At 41.1% G+C, this 18,301-nt stretch overlaps 1 protein-coding gene across 2 annotated transcripts in view; it reads left to right on the top strand.

The window, feature by feature from the left end:
• Window positions 1-17,042, top strand: part of LOC137369218 (terminal uridylyltransferase 7-like) — a 131,267-nt gene extending 114,225 nt beyond the window's left edge. Inside the window, exons 26-29 of one of the 2 annotated variants that reach the window (XM_068030063.1) lie at window positions 6,330-6,688; window positions 9,690-9,781; window positions 9,993-10,035; window positions 15,878-17,042. In XM_068030063.1, the coding sequence (XP_067886164.1) occupies window positions 6,330-6,688; window positions 9,690-9,781; window positions 9,993-10,035; window positions 15,878-15,951 (568 nt within the window). In that variant the 3' untranslated portion in view covers window positions 15,952-17,042. Of the gene's footprint in view, window positions 1-6,326; window positions 6,689-9,689; window positions 9,782-9,992; window positions 10,036-15,877 lie in introns of both variants that reach the window. The other variant, XM_068030062.1, reaches the window with a different exon arrangement.
• The last annotated feature ends 1,259 nt before the right edge of the window (window positions 17,043-18,301 follow it).

Genomic DNA, 18,301 nt, shown 5'->3' with positions numbered 1-18,301 from the left:
TCTTTTGCCATTCACCTTAAATTGGTATCCTCTGGTTCTCGACCCTTCTGCCAAGGGAAACTGTTTCTTCCTAGCTACTCTGTCCAGACCCTTCGTAATTTTGAACACCTCTATCAAATCTCCTCTTAACCTTCTCTTCTCTAAGGAGAAGAAGCTCAGCTTCTCTATTCTATCCTCATAACTGAAGCCCCTCATCTCTGAAATCATTCTTGTAAATCTTTTTTGCACCAACTCTAAGGCCTTCACATCCTTCCTAAGGTTTGGTGCCCAGAATTGGACATAAAATTCCAGTTGAGACCGAACCATTGTTTTATAAAGGTTCATCATAACCTCCTTACTTTTGTGTTCTATACCCCATTTATAAAACCCAGGATCCCATGTGCCTTATTAACTGCTTTCTCAACCTGCCCTGACTTTCAACGATTTGCACACATATAGCCCCAGGAACCTCTGCTTTACCCTTTCATATTCTATATGTCTGTCCAGCCAATCTCCGGAGGTTCTGAAACTTCTGTCAGTAAGCTTGAGAGACTAACTCATACGCAGCGAGAATAGCCTTTTTTGCCATCTCAAACGCGGCAAGCCTCCTTCGACAGCACCTTCCAAACCCGCGACCTCTACCACCTCAAAGGACAAGAGCAGCAGATGCATGGTAACATCACCACCTGTAAGTTCCCCTCCAAGTCGTATGCCATCCTGACTTAGAACTATATTGCCGTTCCTTCACTGTCACTGGGTCAAAATCCAGGAACTCCCTCCCTAACAGCACTGTGGGTGTACCTACCTCACATGGACTGCAGTGGTTCAAGAAGGCAGCTCACCACCACCTTCTCAAGGGCAATTAGGGATGGGTAATAAATGCTGGCATAGCCAGTGATGCCCACATCCCATGAATGAATTTTTTTTAAAAAATTTTTTAATCTGCAGAAGCCTCCCCAGAAAGCATGGCATAAACCTCATGAGCTCTGCCCATCAACCTGCTTTGCATAAGCAGTGTCCAGCTTTCATTTGGCCACTTCATCTGTTTGGCTATCTTTTCAAAAGAAATGAAAATGCCTCTACATCCCTTTCCTCAAACTTGAGAGGGCTTGCACAAATTTAAACAGCTCTCCACTGGGCCTGGAGCTGAAGACCGATCTTTCCCCACCAGAACTTTCACTGTACTCTTTTAACTTAGTTCCAGATTTCTAATCTCAACTTCCCTTTCTTCTCTCTCTTTTTCTCTTTGCAATTCTAGCTCAAGTTTTTTTTGTCAATTTTTCCTCAAGCTCAAGTCAATCATATACTCTGTCCCAGAATAGAACACACTAACCAGGTTTCTTTGTTGCACAACAAACTTATCAGTTTATTATAAAACAAGTCTTAATTAGTAATGACGTAAAATATAAACACACAGATTTTAAACTTCCGTTTTTACCTTAATCCCTTCACATTCACTGATATATACATCAGTTAACTGAAAAAAGGGATTTTATTTTAATTCAGAGCTCTGTTACAGACAAAAATAACTTGGGCAGATTACTTGCTCATTTTTTGATGTAAACAGCAGATGAGATATGTTGTTCCAAAACTAGCATACAGTCTAACTTCTGAGTACACCTATACAGGTCACTGACATCTTTTAGAACAGTTCTTTTCAGGCAGCATTGAGAATTAATTTTAGCAGGCTTTCTTCAAAGACAGGAAACGAGATGAATTGACACAGTGGACTTCTAAGGGTCTTTTAGGGAATTTCTGGAAAGCGAGCTGTGTTGTGGTCTTCTGTCCTTCCCTGACTTCAGGAGCAGACTTGACTTTATCTCACTCCAGAAAGTAAAACACACATTGACACACAAAGCTTGAGTTTTCTGCCCATCCCAGGTGTTCTCTGCTGCTGTTGAGTTTGTCCAATCAAAGGGGCGCTTGTCATTTCTCTGCCCCTGTTAGCAGAGTTTCTGTTCTATCTTTAACTTGAGTCATGTGACAAACAGTAACATTGTTGCCAATCCGGCTCCTTCTGTGTCCTCTTGATGGCTCTCTTTAAAAAAAAACTGGTCCAACATTTATTCAGTTTAACTATAAATTCCTTTAAAAAAATATTTTAAGCAGAATCACTTCCATGACATTGAAAGGAGAAAAAAAAAGTATGAACTCCCTAAGTGGAAATAGTAATAGCTGGTGTTCATAGAAGTCATTGTTGAAGCTGTACAAAAGCAAAATACTGTGGATGTTGGAAATCTGAAATAAAACAGAAAATGCTGCAAATACTCAGCAAGTCAGGCAGCATCCATGGATAGAGAAACAAAGTTAGCATTTCAAGTCGATAACCTTTGGTCAGTACCTGGTTAGGTTGAAAACTGGAGTAGTCTGTAGAATCCTGATTCCTAAAAAAGCCCAAGAAGCAATGAGGAGGGGTGCAATGAGGCTGATCCCTAGTGTCAGAAGGGATGCAATGTCTCGGTAAGTCAGAATTCTTCAGCTTCAAAGCAGACCTAGCAAAGGCGGCCTTTTTGATGCATGGAAGAAACAAAAAGGGAAAGAGTGGCGCAGTGGTTAGCACTGCAGTCTCACAGCTCCAGCGACCCGGGTTCAATTCTGGGTACTGCCTTTGTGGAGTTTGCAAGTTCTCCCTGTGACTACGTGGGTTTCCGCCGGGTGCTCCAGTTTCCTCCCACAGCCAAAGACTTGCAAGTTGATCGGTAAATTGACCATTGTAAATTGCCCCTAGTATAGGTAGGTGGTAGGGGAATTGAGGGAAGGTGGGGATGTGGTAGGAATATGGGATTAATGTAGGATTAGTATAAATGGGTGGTTGATGGTCGGCACAGACTTGGTGGGCCGAAGGGCCTGTTTCATTGCTGTATCTCTAAATAAATAAAGACAAGGTGGTGCAAGTTCATGGTTGTGAACAGCGAATTTAAAACAGATACCTGGAAGTTTCACCACTGGAGTGGATTCCCAGGAAGAGTGTTTCAGGCAGGACAATTAGACTCTTAAATACTGGGGGTAATTTTATCTTCTGGCAAAGGTGTGAATGGTTGATTTGGGTCAGCCGTTCATTATGCAGAACCTGATCGGCAGTTTGAAATCAATGGATACGAAAATTAGACGAGGTGAAAAACGGATGGTCAATCCAATGTCGCCTTGTTTACACTATTGCCAAAAGTTAACATTGCTTACGCTCGATATTTAATAAAAATACTTATCTGAAAGGATCAGGTCATAAGGGCTGATGAACTTTTTTCATTCTGTTTGCATTTTTCCCTTAAAGTTAATGAAGTTTGCCTTTTTTCGAGATCCAATGTAATGCCTCAGATTTGAAGCCAGGAAGGCATATATTAAACAAAATAAATTTTCAACCCTGGCACGCTCAGCGCACATATTTGGCTACTGGGAATGCATATTAAGAATTTGAGCAAATGCTCTCCACAGTTTTCTGCCCATTGGTTTTGATGAGTGGAAATTGTGGGGGTGCCTCCCACCCCCACCCCCAATTCCTGACATGTGCTCCTATCAGCAAAGCTCTTTGCTGCTAGCACTGAAGAGCAAAGTTTACACCATAAACTCCTGATCTTTGTTTTTTTGCAGTTGAGGTGCCTAATCTTCAAACATAGTGCTTGCCATGTAAGTAATTCTAATTCAGATCATAGAACAAAAACTCCTCCCCATTCCTGCTCACTTCATCTGTACTGCAAAGGTATCTTCTTTTGCTTTACAAATAGTGGAAATGTTATCAGACATGAAAAGTAGTCACTGCCAGCGAATGTGGGACCCTGCTTATCATGAGTGAGTGCCCTTAGGAGAGAGTGGAGGAAAAGATAACGAGTCCATGAATTAATTGCAGTGACAGTTACAGTTGTACCACTTTTCTCTAAATTATTCTTTTATTAGAAAAACCAGGATGAAGGACCAAAGCCCATAGTGAAAGATGATTAAAAAGATGAGGAACGGGACACTGAAGAGGGAATATCCTAACTCTTCTCACTCATTCCCTTTTTTAATGTTGTTACGACCGAGGTGGGAGGAGTGCACTGTCTTTTCTAGTCCCACTTCTCCGCAGGTCACAACATATATTTTAAAAATGTTTACCCGGTTACCGATTCGGTCAATCATATACTCTACTCTTTATCCCAGAATAAAATACGCCAACCAGGTTTCTTTAATAAACAACAAAATTATCAGTTTATTATCAAACCAGACTTATCCAGTAACGAAGCAAAGCATTAACACACAGTTTGAAATGTGAAAGTTCCCTTTTTAAATTCCCCACCACACACACACTCATATACTTTGAAAAAATACAGAGATTCTCTTTTCAGAGATCTGTTACAAAAAAAAGTTGGCCAAATACTTGCTAATTGTTGAAGAAGAAAAAAAGAGAAGATATGGAAGGATGTAATTTGTCCCTTTTGGTCTGGCGTCTGGGTATACGGAGATGAGTCACTGAGATCTTTTCTGAAGCAGTTCTTTTCAGGCGGTATTGAAAATTAATCTGGCAGTTTTTTCCAGCTTAGGAGAGATGCAGCATCTGGGATTTTAGCTGTCCAACACTGGATCTTTGCAGGGTTTCTTCAAAGAGGTAGAGAAATAGCTGAGCTGGATGGTTTTTCCTTGGCAAGTTGATCTCCAACTGTCTTCAAAACAGTTCACACCCTATCTGAACTGAAAACAATATCTTCCCCAAACAGAAAGTCAACCTCCTGATCTCCCCTTGACATGTGGCTTCTCTGTAAAAGTCTTCCCCAGGTCATCAAGGTTTCTGTTGTTTATTGAGCTTAAAGCACTTGATTTCCAGCACAGGTTGTTTTCAAACAACAATTCAGTTGTCCTTTCAGTAAACTTAGTAACAAAAAAAATTCATGGAATATTTTCAGTTTTAACACAAGACCTCAAAAAACAAAATCCAAAAATGGAAGCACTTTCATAACAATGTTCGTTATTCTTAGTTTTTATGAAAGCTAAATGTTATGTCATAGAATCATACAACACAGATGGAGGTCATATGCCAGTGTCGGCTCTTTGAAAGAATTATCCAATTAATCCCACTCTCCTGCTGTTACCCCATCTCCCTGAATATTTTCCCTTTCAAGTAGATATCCAATCCCCTTTCGAAAGTTACTTTTGAATTTGCTTCCACTACCCTTTTAGACCATAACAGCTTGCTGTGTGTTAAAAAAAATTTCTCCCCTCTTGTTCTTTTGCCAAATATCTTAAATTTATGTCCTCTGGATATTGATCCTCTACCAGTTTTTTATTTATTTAGAGATACAGCACTGAAACAGGCCCTTCGGCCCACCGAGTCTGTGCCGACCAACAACCACCCATTTATACTAACCCTACAGTAATCCCATATTCCCTATCACCTCCCTACACGAGGGGCAATTTACAACGGCCAATTTACCTATCACCTGCAAGTCTTTGGATGTGGGAGGAAACCGGAGCACCCGGCGAAAACCCACGCAGACACAGGGAGAACTTGCAAATTCCGCACAGGCAGTACCCAGAATCGAACCAGAGTCCCTGGAGCTGTGAGGCTGCGGTGCTAACCACTGCGCCACAGTTTCTCCTTAATTAATCTTATCAAAACTCCTCAATTTTGAATATGTCTATTAAATGGCCCCTTAACCTGCTTTGTTCTAAGGAGAACAATCCCAGCTTCTCTAGTCTCTCCATATAACTAAAGTTCCTCATCACTGGCGATATTCTAGTAAATCCCCTCAACACCCTCTCCAAGGGCTTGGCATCCTCTTACATTGACCACAATTGAACATAAGCAATGGGAAGACTGATAGCATTGTATCTGTCTCCTGCCACAAACTCCATATGTTTTTGTCCCAATCCATCTTCCTCCCTGACCACCATATATTATTGAGATATATAAGGAAAAAAATAAAATTGCATTAGCGCTGCATATTTTTTCTTATAAGTTAGTGATGCAGAAAGGCAATCATGGGCAATTTTTAGAAACCTTTTCTGTTTAGTCTTCCACATGGCAGTATACTGTTTTTGAACCAATAAATACAATTTTCTATACATTAATTTTGTTGAGTGAGAAATTTTGGCCAAAAAGACGTCCTGCCTATCACACAAATGAGTAATGTGACCATCACCCCCTCATTCCCCCTGCCCCTTGCCCCGCAACAAAATTCCAGCCATGTGCTCTTGCCATATAAAGCTCTTTGCCGGTAGCACTTCTTGATCTTTGTTTTGAGCAAAGAAAAAGTACTGAATTTCTGATGCATTGCCACCAATGCGACTAAATTAATTTTTTTGTTCTGAATACATCCAATTCAATAGTCACAAGTAATTGTCACCTAACAAAGAATTCTTTTTTCTTTAATTGTTAGCAGCAAAACAAGACGACAAAACCTCGATGATATTAGATCCAAGTCGGGCTTCAATGACAAATTTCAAAGACCCTTTGAAACCAAAGCAAAAAGAAAACCTGAAGACAAAGGATCCCCAAACAAGGAAGTGCCAAAGCTGCATCGACAAGGATTAAAGGATATTCCACAAAAAGAGGGAGAGGCATACCCAGAGGTTCGTCCACCTAGGAAATCAAAGGAAGACCGAACAACAAATGAAATTCTCAGGGACAGAACTTCCAAGCAATATCCAGAACAAAGGAGGAAGCAGGAGGACAGAGATAAATGTTGCTTTATCTGTGGGAAGGAAGGTCACATCAAAAAGGAATGTCCCCATCACAAAGGTACTAATTAAATACTGAGGTTGAGTTTTAACTGTTGGTCATTAGCAGCCTGATTCTAATTGGTTATGTATTGCTGAAAATAGAGACCTGTTGTCAAAGCTTTTCGTCTTGCACACATCAGGACAATAATCAATGTAAGGGAAAACAACAACTTATACTGCATGAGAAGACAGTGCTGATTGGTTGGCAAGTGAACTCTGATTGGCAGAGGTATTGCCATGGCGAATGCACCAGTTTACAGTGACTGACAGTTAACTGCCAAGCTTGGTTTGAAATTTAAACCAAGCAGCTTGACTCTGGTCAAGGCATTGCCCTGAGGAATGAACCAGTGAATGGCTGTCACTTATTTCGTTCACAGAACCCTGTGAATTAATATATGTAGCTTCCAGTATGCGCAAATGTGCCAGGCTGCGAGGCCTACTGACAATCTTAAATTGGTTGTCAATGTAATTCTTAGTACACTGTGGATTATTTAGCAAATGTTGTCCAATAGCGGAATCACATCTAATGTTGGACACTGTTTTGAGTTTTGCAAGCACTGGCTGGTTGGGTTGGGTAAGGCCCACACCTTGCCCGTTGCAGAAGGGACATGTTGTTTGATATGATCTGCCAGTCTTTGGGACGTATGCCCTATATACCTAGCATCACACTGTCATTGAAATTTATATATCACATTATTCATTTGTGTGATAGGCAGGACGTCTTTTTGGCTTGACGGCAGCATCCTGTTAGTGACAAACATCACACATGTTGCCATTGTGTAGTAGCAGCGTGAAACGGCCATTGCGTGAATCAGTATTCATTGAACTTATGAATTCGGCAACTCGCACAGTTGAGTTCAGTTTTAACAACACCATGTAAGCCCAAATAGATGGTGTTGCCATGGGATCCCCTCTAGGCCCAGCTCTCGCAAACATCTTTGTTGGGTTCCATGACAAACATGTCTTTGATGGAATGACACCTAACCTCCTACCTCTGGCATATTTCTGAAATATAGCAAACGTATTATCTACATTTGAATTCGCAGCTGCATGCAATTATTTCCTTACACGTCTTAATGGGCTCCATCCTGCGCTCAAATTCACCTTTGAAATGGTGCAGTCAAATGAGCTTTCTTTCCTTGACGTATTAGTTGGGAGATCGGTTAAGGGGTTCTCTACCACAGTCTACCGCAAACCTACCTTCAGTGGTAAATACACGCGTTGGGATTCTTACAGTTCCACGTGCTATAAGATTGGCCTTCTCCGCAACCTCATAAATAGGGCCCGAGCCATTTGCTCACCATGCAAACTTGATGCTAAAATAGGGCGAATCAAAGACATCCTGCGTGACAATGGCCACCCTGATCTGATCATTTCTCTCTGTATATCACGCAAACTTATGAATGGGCCTAAGGCCATCATTTTTGGCCCTGAAAAGTGCCCAGTCTACCTCAAATTACCCTGGAAGGGTAATGTATCCCAAAAATTTGAGCAACAGGTAAAGCTAGCTGTTTTGCTACTGCATTGTAGCAGCGTGACACGTGTGGTGTTCACCACTAACAGGATGCTGCCGTCAAGCCAAAAAGATGTCCAGCCAGCCTATCACACAAATGAGTAATGTGATATATGAATTTCAATGCCAGTGTGATGCTAGGTATATAGGCTGTATGTCCCAAAGACTGTATCAAACAACATGTTCCTTCTGCTGTTCGCAACGGGCTGTACCCAACTAGCCCATGCTTGCAAAACTCAAATCACAGTGTCCAATATTAGGTGTGTTTCCGCAATTGGACAACATTGCTAAATAATCCACAGTGTGCTAAGAATTATGCTGACAACCAATTTAACATTGTCAGTAGGGATCACAGCGTGGCGCATTTGCACGTACTGGAAGCTACGTATATCAATACACAGGGTCCTGTTCTTTGCAGACAGAAAGAATATGTACAAACATTGCGCCTGTTTCAGCTGAACAAAATATGTGGACAGCCATTCGCTGGTTCATTCCTCAGGGCAATGCCTTGACCAATCAGAGTCAAGCTGCCTGGTTTAAATTTCAAACCAAGCTTGGCATTTAACTGTCAGTCACTGTAAACTGATGCATTCTCCATGGAAATGCCTCCACCAATCAGAGTTCACTTGCCAACCAATCAGCACTCTCTTCTCATGCAGTATAAGTTGTTTTCCCTTACATTGGTTATTCTTGCGATTGTCCTGATGAGTGCAAGACGAAAAGCTTCAACAACATGTCTCTATTTTCAGCAATACTCTAGTTCTGTACTACTAAATGACTACTAATTAATTGTTTTACATTATGGTTCTGTAATACAGCTCGAAGATACCAGTGCAATAGAATTCAATGGAACTGATTCAATATAATTGCAACACCAAGAGCAACTGCACTTGCATATTCACTTCCAAAGTCTTAGTTCACAACTTTATTTTCTGATCTGATGACTGAAGAATCTATACAGATTATAAACTGCTGAATTACTCATTATGAAAAGCTTAGCCATACAGCCAGCCAAATGTTAGAAGGAGCAGCTGCCATGTTTTTTAACAGCTATTATTTTACCACTGCAAGTGGCTAATTTGGCATAAAAATCCCACACTTCTGGAGACAGTGACAACTTGCCTCATTGCCTTGCAGCAATGTCACCAAAGCTTTTGAGTGCAATGCTGGAAGGCATTGAAGTGGTTGTAACTCATTCACACTTACCAGTACATGTTTAGTTTCGTGAGCATACATTTGTCTTCTTAGAATCAGACCATAGAGCTATAATACAATTAACTACAGTATTACTCTTGAATACCTCTTTTCTACAAAATATTGGACAGTTTTGTTTTCAAATAAATAATTTTCAACCTATTTGGAATACTTTCTATTTTGTTTTGAGTAGTAATTCATTAGTGAGGAAAATTTGATTTCAAGACCTACATTTCATTATGCCATTTTCCAGAATTAATTTTTTGTACTTAACATTTGCCTGAGGAGTTATGTATGTTCTGCTTTGCTGCAGGTGTGACGAGTGCTGAATTTGCTGCATTGTTACAAATGAATGCTGCATCCTCAGCATCCAACATTGGAAATGAGTACACCAAAGTAAATGTGGTAAGGGAGAGAATAATTGCTGCGTTACAGACTAGAAATTTGCATAGATAATTTAAAGTGTCAGATGTCTGATATCATACAGTTGGGTATATGTCAGCTTATCAAGTAGAACAAAAAAGGGGATGGGGGTGGAGGGAAGGAGGAGGTGTGCCTGAGTTTATGAAAAAAACTTGTCTGGCTACTAATTCATAAATTTTTATATTCTTCACAGAAAGAGAAGAGAAAACAAAAAGGATTCTTAAAGTCCCAAGCAGGTTTGGAAGTTTCAATCGTGTTTTGATATTACTTAATAACTAGAGTATCAAAATATGTAATAACATCAGGTGTGCCACCTTAAAATTTAACATGGTCTACATACCTATTACAAATCTAGTAAGCTATCCATAAAATTGTTATTGCTGTCTCCTTTTCCAAAACTGTCCACTGCTCCAGGATGCTCCTGGGGGAAAAAAAGACCCTTTTCTGCACTACCAACCATGTCCTTAAACCTATTTCCTCAGCCCCCTCCACCTCACTTCCAACAATGAGTGTGAGGAGCTCATGGACCTCTTTGTCACTATGATTTGAGACCATCTTTTCAGCTGTCTTTTTCCCTTCCACCGTTCGCATTGCCTATGAAGCCAAACCTCCTTGCCATAGACACGATCCTGCATCTCCTCCTTTAGTTTCTTTCCCATCAATCTACATTCCCTCTCAGCTCATCTCACCCATAAGACCCACCTCCAACTCTCTTGACCCCATTCCCATTAAACTGATAACCCAATTTCCCTACCTGTCTCTCGTGCTAACTGATATTGTAAATGGTGCCCTCTTCTCAGACAAAGACCCACCCCTTATCAAAACCATCTTCATCATGTCCTTCCTCAAAAAAGCAACTATCAGCTCCTCTGTTCTGGAAAGCTACTGCCTCACTCCAACATCCGTTTCCTCTCCAAAGTTCTTAAATGTGTCACTGACCTGAAACGTTAACTCTGCTTCTCTCTCCACAGATGCTGCCAGACCTGCTGAGTATTTCCAGCATTTCTTGTTTTTATTACCTTAAATATGTTGTTGCTTCACAAATCTGTACCCATCTTTTCCGCAACACTCTGTTTGAACCTCGCCAATCAGGTTTCCATTCCTGCCACAGCATCGGAACGACCCACATCAAAGTCAGAAATGCCATCCTGTTTGACTGTAGCCATGGTATATTATTCCTCCTCATCCTCTCTGCAGCCTTTGACATCATCAACGTCTCTGTCAACACCTCCAGCTAGGTGTTAACCCAGTGAAGCTACAACACAGGATACTTGCATGCCAAATATTGGAAACAGCATGCAATATAAACACAGCTAAACAATCCCAGAACCAACAGATCAGATCAAAGCTCTACAGTCCTGCCACATCCATCATGAATGGTGGTGGACAATTAAACAATGAACAGGAGACTCCACAAATATCCCATCCTCAATGATTGGGGAACCCAACGCATCAGTGCAAAAGAAAAGGCTGAAGCGTTTGCAGCCATCTTCAGCCAGAAGTGCTGAGTGGATGAGCCATTTCGGTCTGCTCCTGAAGTCCCCAGCATCACAGATGCCAGTCTTCAGCCAATCTGATTCAGTCCATGTGATATCAAGAAACTGATGAAGGCACTGGATACTGCAAAGGCTATGGGTCCTGACAACATTCCGGCAATAGTACTGAAGATATGTGCTGCAGAACTAGCCGTGCCCTTAGCTAAGCTGTTCCAGTACAGCTACAGCACTGGCACCGACAGTGTGGAAAATTGCCCAGATGTGTCCTATCCACAAAAAGCAGGACAAATCCAATCTGGCCAATTACTGCCCCATTAGTCTACTCGATCATCAGCAAATTGGTGGCAAGTGTCGTCGACAGTGCTATCAAGTGCCACTTAAACACCAATAACCTGTTCACCGATGCTCAGTTTGGGTTCTGCCAGGGCCTCTCAGCTCCTGAACTCATTACAGCCTTTGCTCTAAATATGGACAAAAGAGCTGAACTCCAGAGGTGAGCTGAGAGTGATTGCCGTGGATATCCAGGCAGCATTTGACCGAGTGTGGCATCAAGGAACCCTAACCAAACTGGTCAGGGAAAATTGTGCACTGGTTTGAGTCTACCTACCACAAAGGAAGATGGTTGTGGTTGTTGGAGGCCCATCATCTCAGCCCCAGGACATTACTGCAAGAGTTCCTCAGGGTAGTGTCCTAGGCACAAACATTTTCTGCTGTTTCATCAATGAGCTAAGCTCCATCATAAGGTCAGAGATGGGAATGTTTTCTAATGATTGTAGGATGTTCAGCATCATTTGCAACTCCTCGGATATTGAAGCAGTCTGTGTCCATATGCAGCAAGACCTAGACAACATTCAGGCTTCAGCTGATAAGTGGCAAGTAACATTCGTGCCACCTAAGTGCCAGGCAATGATGAACTCCAACAAGAGAGAATCTAACCATCCCTCCTTGACAGACATGGCATTACCATCACTGAATGCCCCATTAAAAACATCCTGGGGATTACCATTGACCAGAAGCTGAAGTAGAGCAGCCACATAAATATGTGGCGACAAGAGCAAGTCTGAGGCTGGGAATTCTGCAGCAAGTAACCCACCTCCTGCCTGCCCAAAGCTTGTTCACCATCTGCAAGGCACAAGTCAGGAGTGTGATGGAATACTCTCCACTTGCCTGGATGAAGTGCGGCTGTAGCAACACTGAGGAAACTTGACACCATCCAGGACAAAGCAGCCTGCTTAATTGGCACCCCATCCAACACCTTAAACATTCACTTCCTCCAACAGTGACGCACAATGGCAGCAGTGTGTACCATCTTCAAGATGCACTGCAGTAATTTACCATGCCTCCTTCAACAGCACTTTCCAAACCCTTGACCTTTTCCACCTAGAAGGACAAGGGCAGCAGATGCATGGGAACACCACCACCTGCAAGTTCCCCTCCAAGTCTCACACACCATCCTGCCATGGAAATATATCGCCGTTCCTTCACTGTTGCTGGGTTAAAATCCTGGAATTCCCTCCCTAACAGCACTAAGAGTGTAGCCGCACCAGATGGACTGCAACGCTTCAAGAAGGCAGCTCACCTTCACCTTCTCACGGGCATTTAGGGATGGGCAACAAATGCTGGCCTTGCCAGTGACACCCACATCGCATGAAAGAATTAAAAAAGGACTACTTTCACTTGGTTGCACTCTTATCTAACCATTTGTAGTCAAAGCATCTCCAACAATGACTTTTCTTCCTGATCTGCACTGCCACCTTGAGTCCCCAAAATTCTAACCTTGCCCTCTCACCTGCCCCACCCCCACCTTTTATTCATCTACATGCTGTGCGTTTGTGACATCTTCTGCAAACTTGAAGTGCGCTTTCACATGTCAGCTTTACCTGCCCTCCACTTCCTTCGACTACTCTGCTACGTCTCAGTAATCAGACTTCCTGTTCATTATCCAGTCTGTGATTTCTGCCATTTAAACATTGTGAAGACCAATGCCACTGCCTTTGGCTTTTGCTGTGAATTCCATACCCTTGAGCCCTATTGCATTTTCCCCTTCCTGGGGCTCAGTCTCAAACTGTCCATGCCGTATCCAGATCTTGTTTGCCCATCATCCCAGTTCTCATTGACTCACATTGGATCCTGGCTGCCAAAGCCTCAAATGTTAAAATCCTATCCTTGCTTTTAAGTGTTTACTTCACCTCTCTGCTCCCTATCTCTGTAATCTCCTCCTAGCCCTACAAACCACCCACCTTCAAATCTCCACTGCCTCTAGCCTCTTGTACATTTTCCTTTCTCTTTTCCCAACTATTGGATGTAATGCCTTCTGCTGCCTAGGCCCCAATTCTGGAATTCCCCCTCTGTTCTCCTCTGCCTTCCCATCTCACTCTCCTCTTTTAAGACCCTCTGATATGCTTGACCAAGCCTTTGGTCATGTTTCCTTTGGCTCTGCATTCATTTTTAAGTTTAAAGTGCTATGTTAATGTAAGTTATTGATATGTTCACGATGTTAAACACAGCAGCTCATTTAAATGGCTTGGGCGGATCGCCCCCACACCCCAATAACGTGGAGGGGGCAGGTGGTGCATCCCCAGCAACAGCGTCGGGTGCCATTGCACAGGCGCCAATCCCATTTTTTAAGTGATTCCAGCCCTTCCATTTAGTTTACATATTTAAAGAAATAGGCATTTTACATTTAATTTAAAAAAAAATTTTTCCAGCCCCTCTCACACCCTGCCCCCCATAACCATACAGTTCATTCCTTGCCCTCTTCTCCCCACCCCCCCCTCGCCAAAATTCTTAACTTGACCTTCTCTTCCCCCCCCCCCCCCAAGTTTATAAATTTTTAACTTCAACCCCTTCCCACCATCCCCTACACCAATCAGAATAGGTTGATGCTGCTCTTCCCACTCCCCCTGCCCCCCACCCCCCCAACCTTGCACTGGAATACATACCTGCTCCCCCTCCCCACCAGTGTCGCGCATCAGATCTCCGGAAGGAGATCTGAAGGCACGGGAGTGTCAGCCACCGGCACCAATTATCAGAGCAGGACAGCGGGTGGGAGCAGGTAAGTGATTAACTCGTTAATTTGCATTGTTTTACATACTTAAATTGTGCTCCCGTCGCTGAGTGGTGGGGGGTGCCACCACGAGGCCTCGCCGCCGCTGGCAATATCGGGCCAGACCTTCCCGGCATTGGTGCCCATGGTGGACCTCTGCTGGAGGCATTTTCTGGCTTTACGCCCCCCCCCCACCCCAGTCAAAGCCCAATTTTAATTAGAAAGAATTCATTGCAAAACCTACAACAGCATTAATCTGACCACTACAATTTAAGGCTTTAGAAGGTAGAAAGAGTGAACTGCATTGTATTTTCTTATGAGTTATGTATATAAAGTATTCATTGTGCCTAGCTGGTGTGTTTTGTTGGCATTGGATGGCTCTGGTTTGGTGCCTTGGCTGGATAGAAGCTTTAATTCGACTCAAATGGAACCACTCCCCGGACACACTTTCCAGTCAGCTGTATCACCCAAGCGTTTCTGAGAGCAGGAAATTGATTTTTTAACCTATTCCCCTTCCCACTTCATAGTGTTACGGCCATATGGTGTGATGTGGGTGGTTCCCACTGTTCAGTTCCCCACCTGGCTGCAGCAAGTGTGTTTTGTTATTAGGGTTTAACCCCTTGGTGTTTTATTTTTCAGAAAAACAAACAGCAACAGGTATCCTTGTAGGTTTAAAAACAGAAAATCAATTGTTTATTGATCAATACGCCTTATCCCGAAATTGTCACAACTGCATCCATTCACACATTTGCTGGTATGCGCGCACACACGAAAAGAGACAGATAGGGAAAAGAGGAAAGTGATTTTTAGAGGTGGGGGGAGGTCACGATAAACCTATTGAATTCTCTTGGACATCAAGTTCTCGGATGCAGGCCTGAGATGATTGTAGATTTCTCTCTCGATTGAAAGTTCAGTTGAAGATGGTGGATCGCTTCTAGTTCACTGCTGTCTAGTTTGGATACAGGATTCTACAGCAGGGCTTCTGGTTTGCTGGAAAACAAGTTGTTTTTCTTCTCTGTTTCTCTGGAGTCTATTTCTCTCGGCTGTCTTTTTTAAGGTAAAGCTGTGTTACTTCTCACCTCCTGGTAGGAGACGCTCTGGTCTCTACCCCAGGGTGATAGCACAATAGCTCAGGACGTGGCTACTTCACACCTGCTTTGTTTCAGAAGAATACATTAAATCCTGGAATGTTCTAGGATGGGTTCAGTTGACATCTCTTAGCTTTGAAGATTTGCCCTTTATCCTTGCCAGACTGTTCGAATACACAAAGGCAAAGCCATTTTCTTCAGTGGCCATTTTTAAAAGACAAAGTCAGTTTTTATAACCTCAGATTTTGTTCATGATTGATGTATCATTGCAATTCTTGTGTGTGTGACAATAGATGTAAGGGGTTGTACTTTGAATACAGTTTGAATACAGAGTACTCCCCCCAGATTTCCCATCTTTTTGAGTACTCGTTTTGCTGTAATACTAGCATTTTCATGATTTATTTAAAATTTCACATTTCTGTTCAAAAATAAATAAATCTGCTTACAGGTCTTAGCAGTAAATTTTCAACAAGTTCTTCAACTCAGGGAAGATCGCAACGTAAAAGGACCCAACCAGAATAAATTTCAAAGGAGGGAGAGAAAATGGTATATTTGCATTTCATTTGATTGATGGTTATAAACCAGCAGCTTTGTGGAAATCCTCTGCAATTCTGCCACAGTTAAGGCAACCCAGTAAATGTTTTATGCTTGTTCTTAAAGGAATAGAGTGATTTTATGTTCCGTAAAATGTTGCCGCAGTGGGATCTTATTGAGTTTTTCATTAAATCACACTCTTTGTTTAAAACGTTCCTTTGTTATATCAAGTGTAAATTTCAAGCCATATTTTAATTTTTTTGACTGATCTGACGCCTTTTCTTTACTGTAAACCAAATTACAACTTACTAACTTCCTAATTATTATGCAAATTGAATAGATAAAAAGGTGGCACATTCACTGTTAAATTATTTCAAAGCAATTAACAAAGTTCAGGCAAGTATGTATCTAATTTCATAAATTACTTTTCTATTCAATCTTGAATTTTATTTTGTTTCGTTTTGCAGTGCCATATTTGTGAATTTGTCGGGGGGAATAAAGTTTGTACAAAAACTTGTCATATTTGGTAAATTTATTAAAACACAGAAATATCACAACAGTGATTCAAAAGTTATTTAATTACTATAGATGTGAACAATAGAAGAAATGTATCATTGTTTCTAAACAATAAAATCAATCTTGGACATTGGTTATATGGCAAAGATGAATGGATGGATTCTGTTTATTTACACTTACATTCATTTACCTTGAACCATTAATTACACCCAAAAAGTAAGTACCTTGAATTATTGTACCAGTGATATTTTTACAGTGTTATTTTTGAAAAAATACAACTAAGAAAATTATACAATGACTTGTTTTATGTAATCCACAAGTCACACATCAGGAGAAGGGAATCTTGAATATGCTTGATACTGTATGATTGTGATATGTTGCTTTTGAATAAATGTATGTTTTTGAGGATTTGCTGCTTCAGTTGCCCAGCTGTTTAAAACAATGATGCTTGTATAAAAAATGTGAACCAGATATCTTGTGTTTGTACATATGTGGTAAATATACATTCAAAATCTCTCAACTACTGTCTTGTGGCAACAAATAAAATTCGTAGAAAAACTTAACTGAGTTTCTAATTATGTGGAAAAGGTAAAGTTTGGCCATTTTGAATTGTGTTCATAACTTTTTATTTGTACCAAACACTTAAGTACCTGAACTATAATTATAAACAATTTGTTCAGAAATGAGCATTGTCTAGGAATAAGATATTCCAACTAAATTTTCTAAGGATGTGGGAAGAAGTATTTCAGCATGATGTCTTTGTGCACAATGCATGAACTTTTTTTCAAATTCACAAACACCTTTAAACAGCTCAAGAGACAGAAATCTCCTTAAAACATAATTGGTCTGCAATAGTCAGGATATAAAGTAAGTCCACTGGTCGTTAATTACACCATGGTAGTTTTTTTCTACAGAACACTTATAGATCTCTCTGGTGTAGTTAAACCCTAATGGTTTTTTCTATGAAGTGCAGCAAAAATAAAAGCTGTATGGCATTGAGTTGAAAACAAAAATGTATTAGTTATGCAATAATAGGTGGCAGACAGCAGATGCACTTGATGGTCACCTTGTTCATTATTAGCGGAACAATTGCAGGATAGGGCTGCAACAAAGTGTCTTCATACCAAAAGAGGAAGGTTTTATCCGGATTTTAGGAAGGGACAGTATTCTGACCGCCCAGTCCCCCAATTATTCAAAACATTTTTGTATTGAACAGATTTTTAGTCCACAATATTGCTATTTACTAATTGGACTTTGTTACTCAATTTACTTTACTGTAATTTTGCATTGATTATATGTTTATTTGCAAGTAATCCTGATAAAATGCCCCAGTCACCTCTATTCTCTTTCCCCTCATGCATGCATCAAGCTTCCCCTTAAATGTCAGTTATTTTGCTTCAAGCACTCTACGTGGTAGCACATTCAACATTCTAACCACTCTGTAAATACATTTTTCCTAAATTCTTTATTTGATCTGTTAATGGCTATATCCTCCCTTGTTCTCAATTCACCCATTGGTCATCCTAGACAGTTTCACTGTCCACAAATTCCCATATTCTGCACTCCTGACACAGTAGTGCCATTACCTATTGTATTGTACAGCAGTTATTTCTAGTGCTAACTTTAATAAATTATGATTAACAAATGGAGTTAACCTGATTCTTTTACTTCTCTTGCTAAGTTTAGTTTATTTAGCCTAGTACGTCTTTGGTGACTTATTTACAGCTAATAGTTCAGTTTTTGCCCTTGCCTCTTATTTATTAATTCCTAATGTTTTAAAGTTAAGTAACTCCTATTCTATCATTTAGTTAAATACTGTAAA

This window comes from Heterodontus francisci, chromosome 4, assembly GCF_036365525.1.
Source record: "Heterodontus francisci isolate sHetFra1 chromosome 4, sHetFra1.hap1, whole genome shotgun sequence".
Classification (NCBI taxonomy): Eukaryota; Metazoa; Chordata; class Chondrichthyes; order Heterodontiformes; family Heterodontidae; genus Heterodontus; species Heterodontus francisci.
This window is presented reverse-complemented; position numbering and strand designations above follow the sequence as displayed.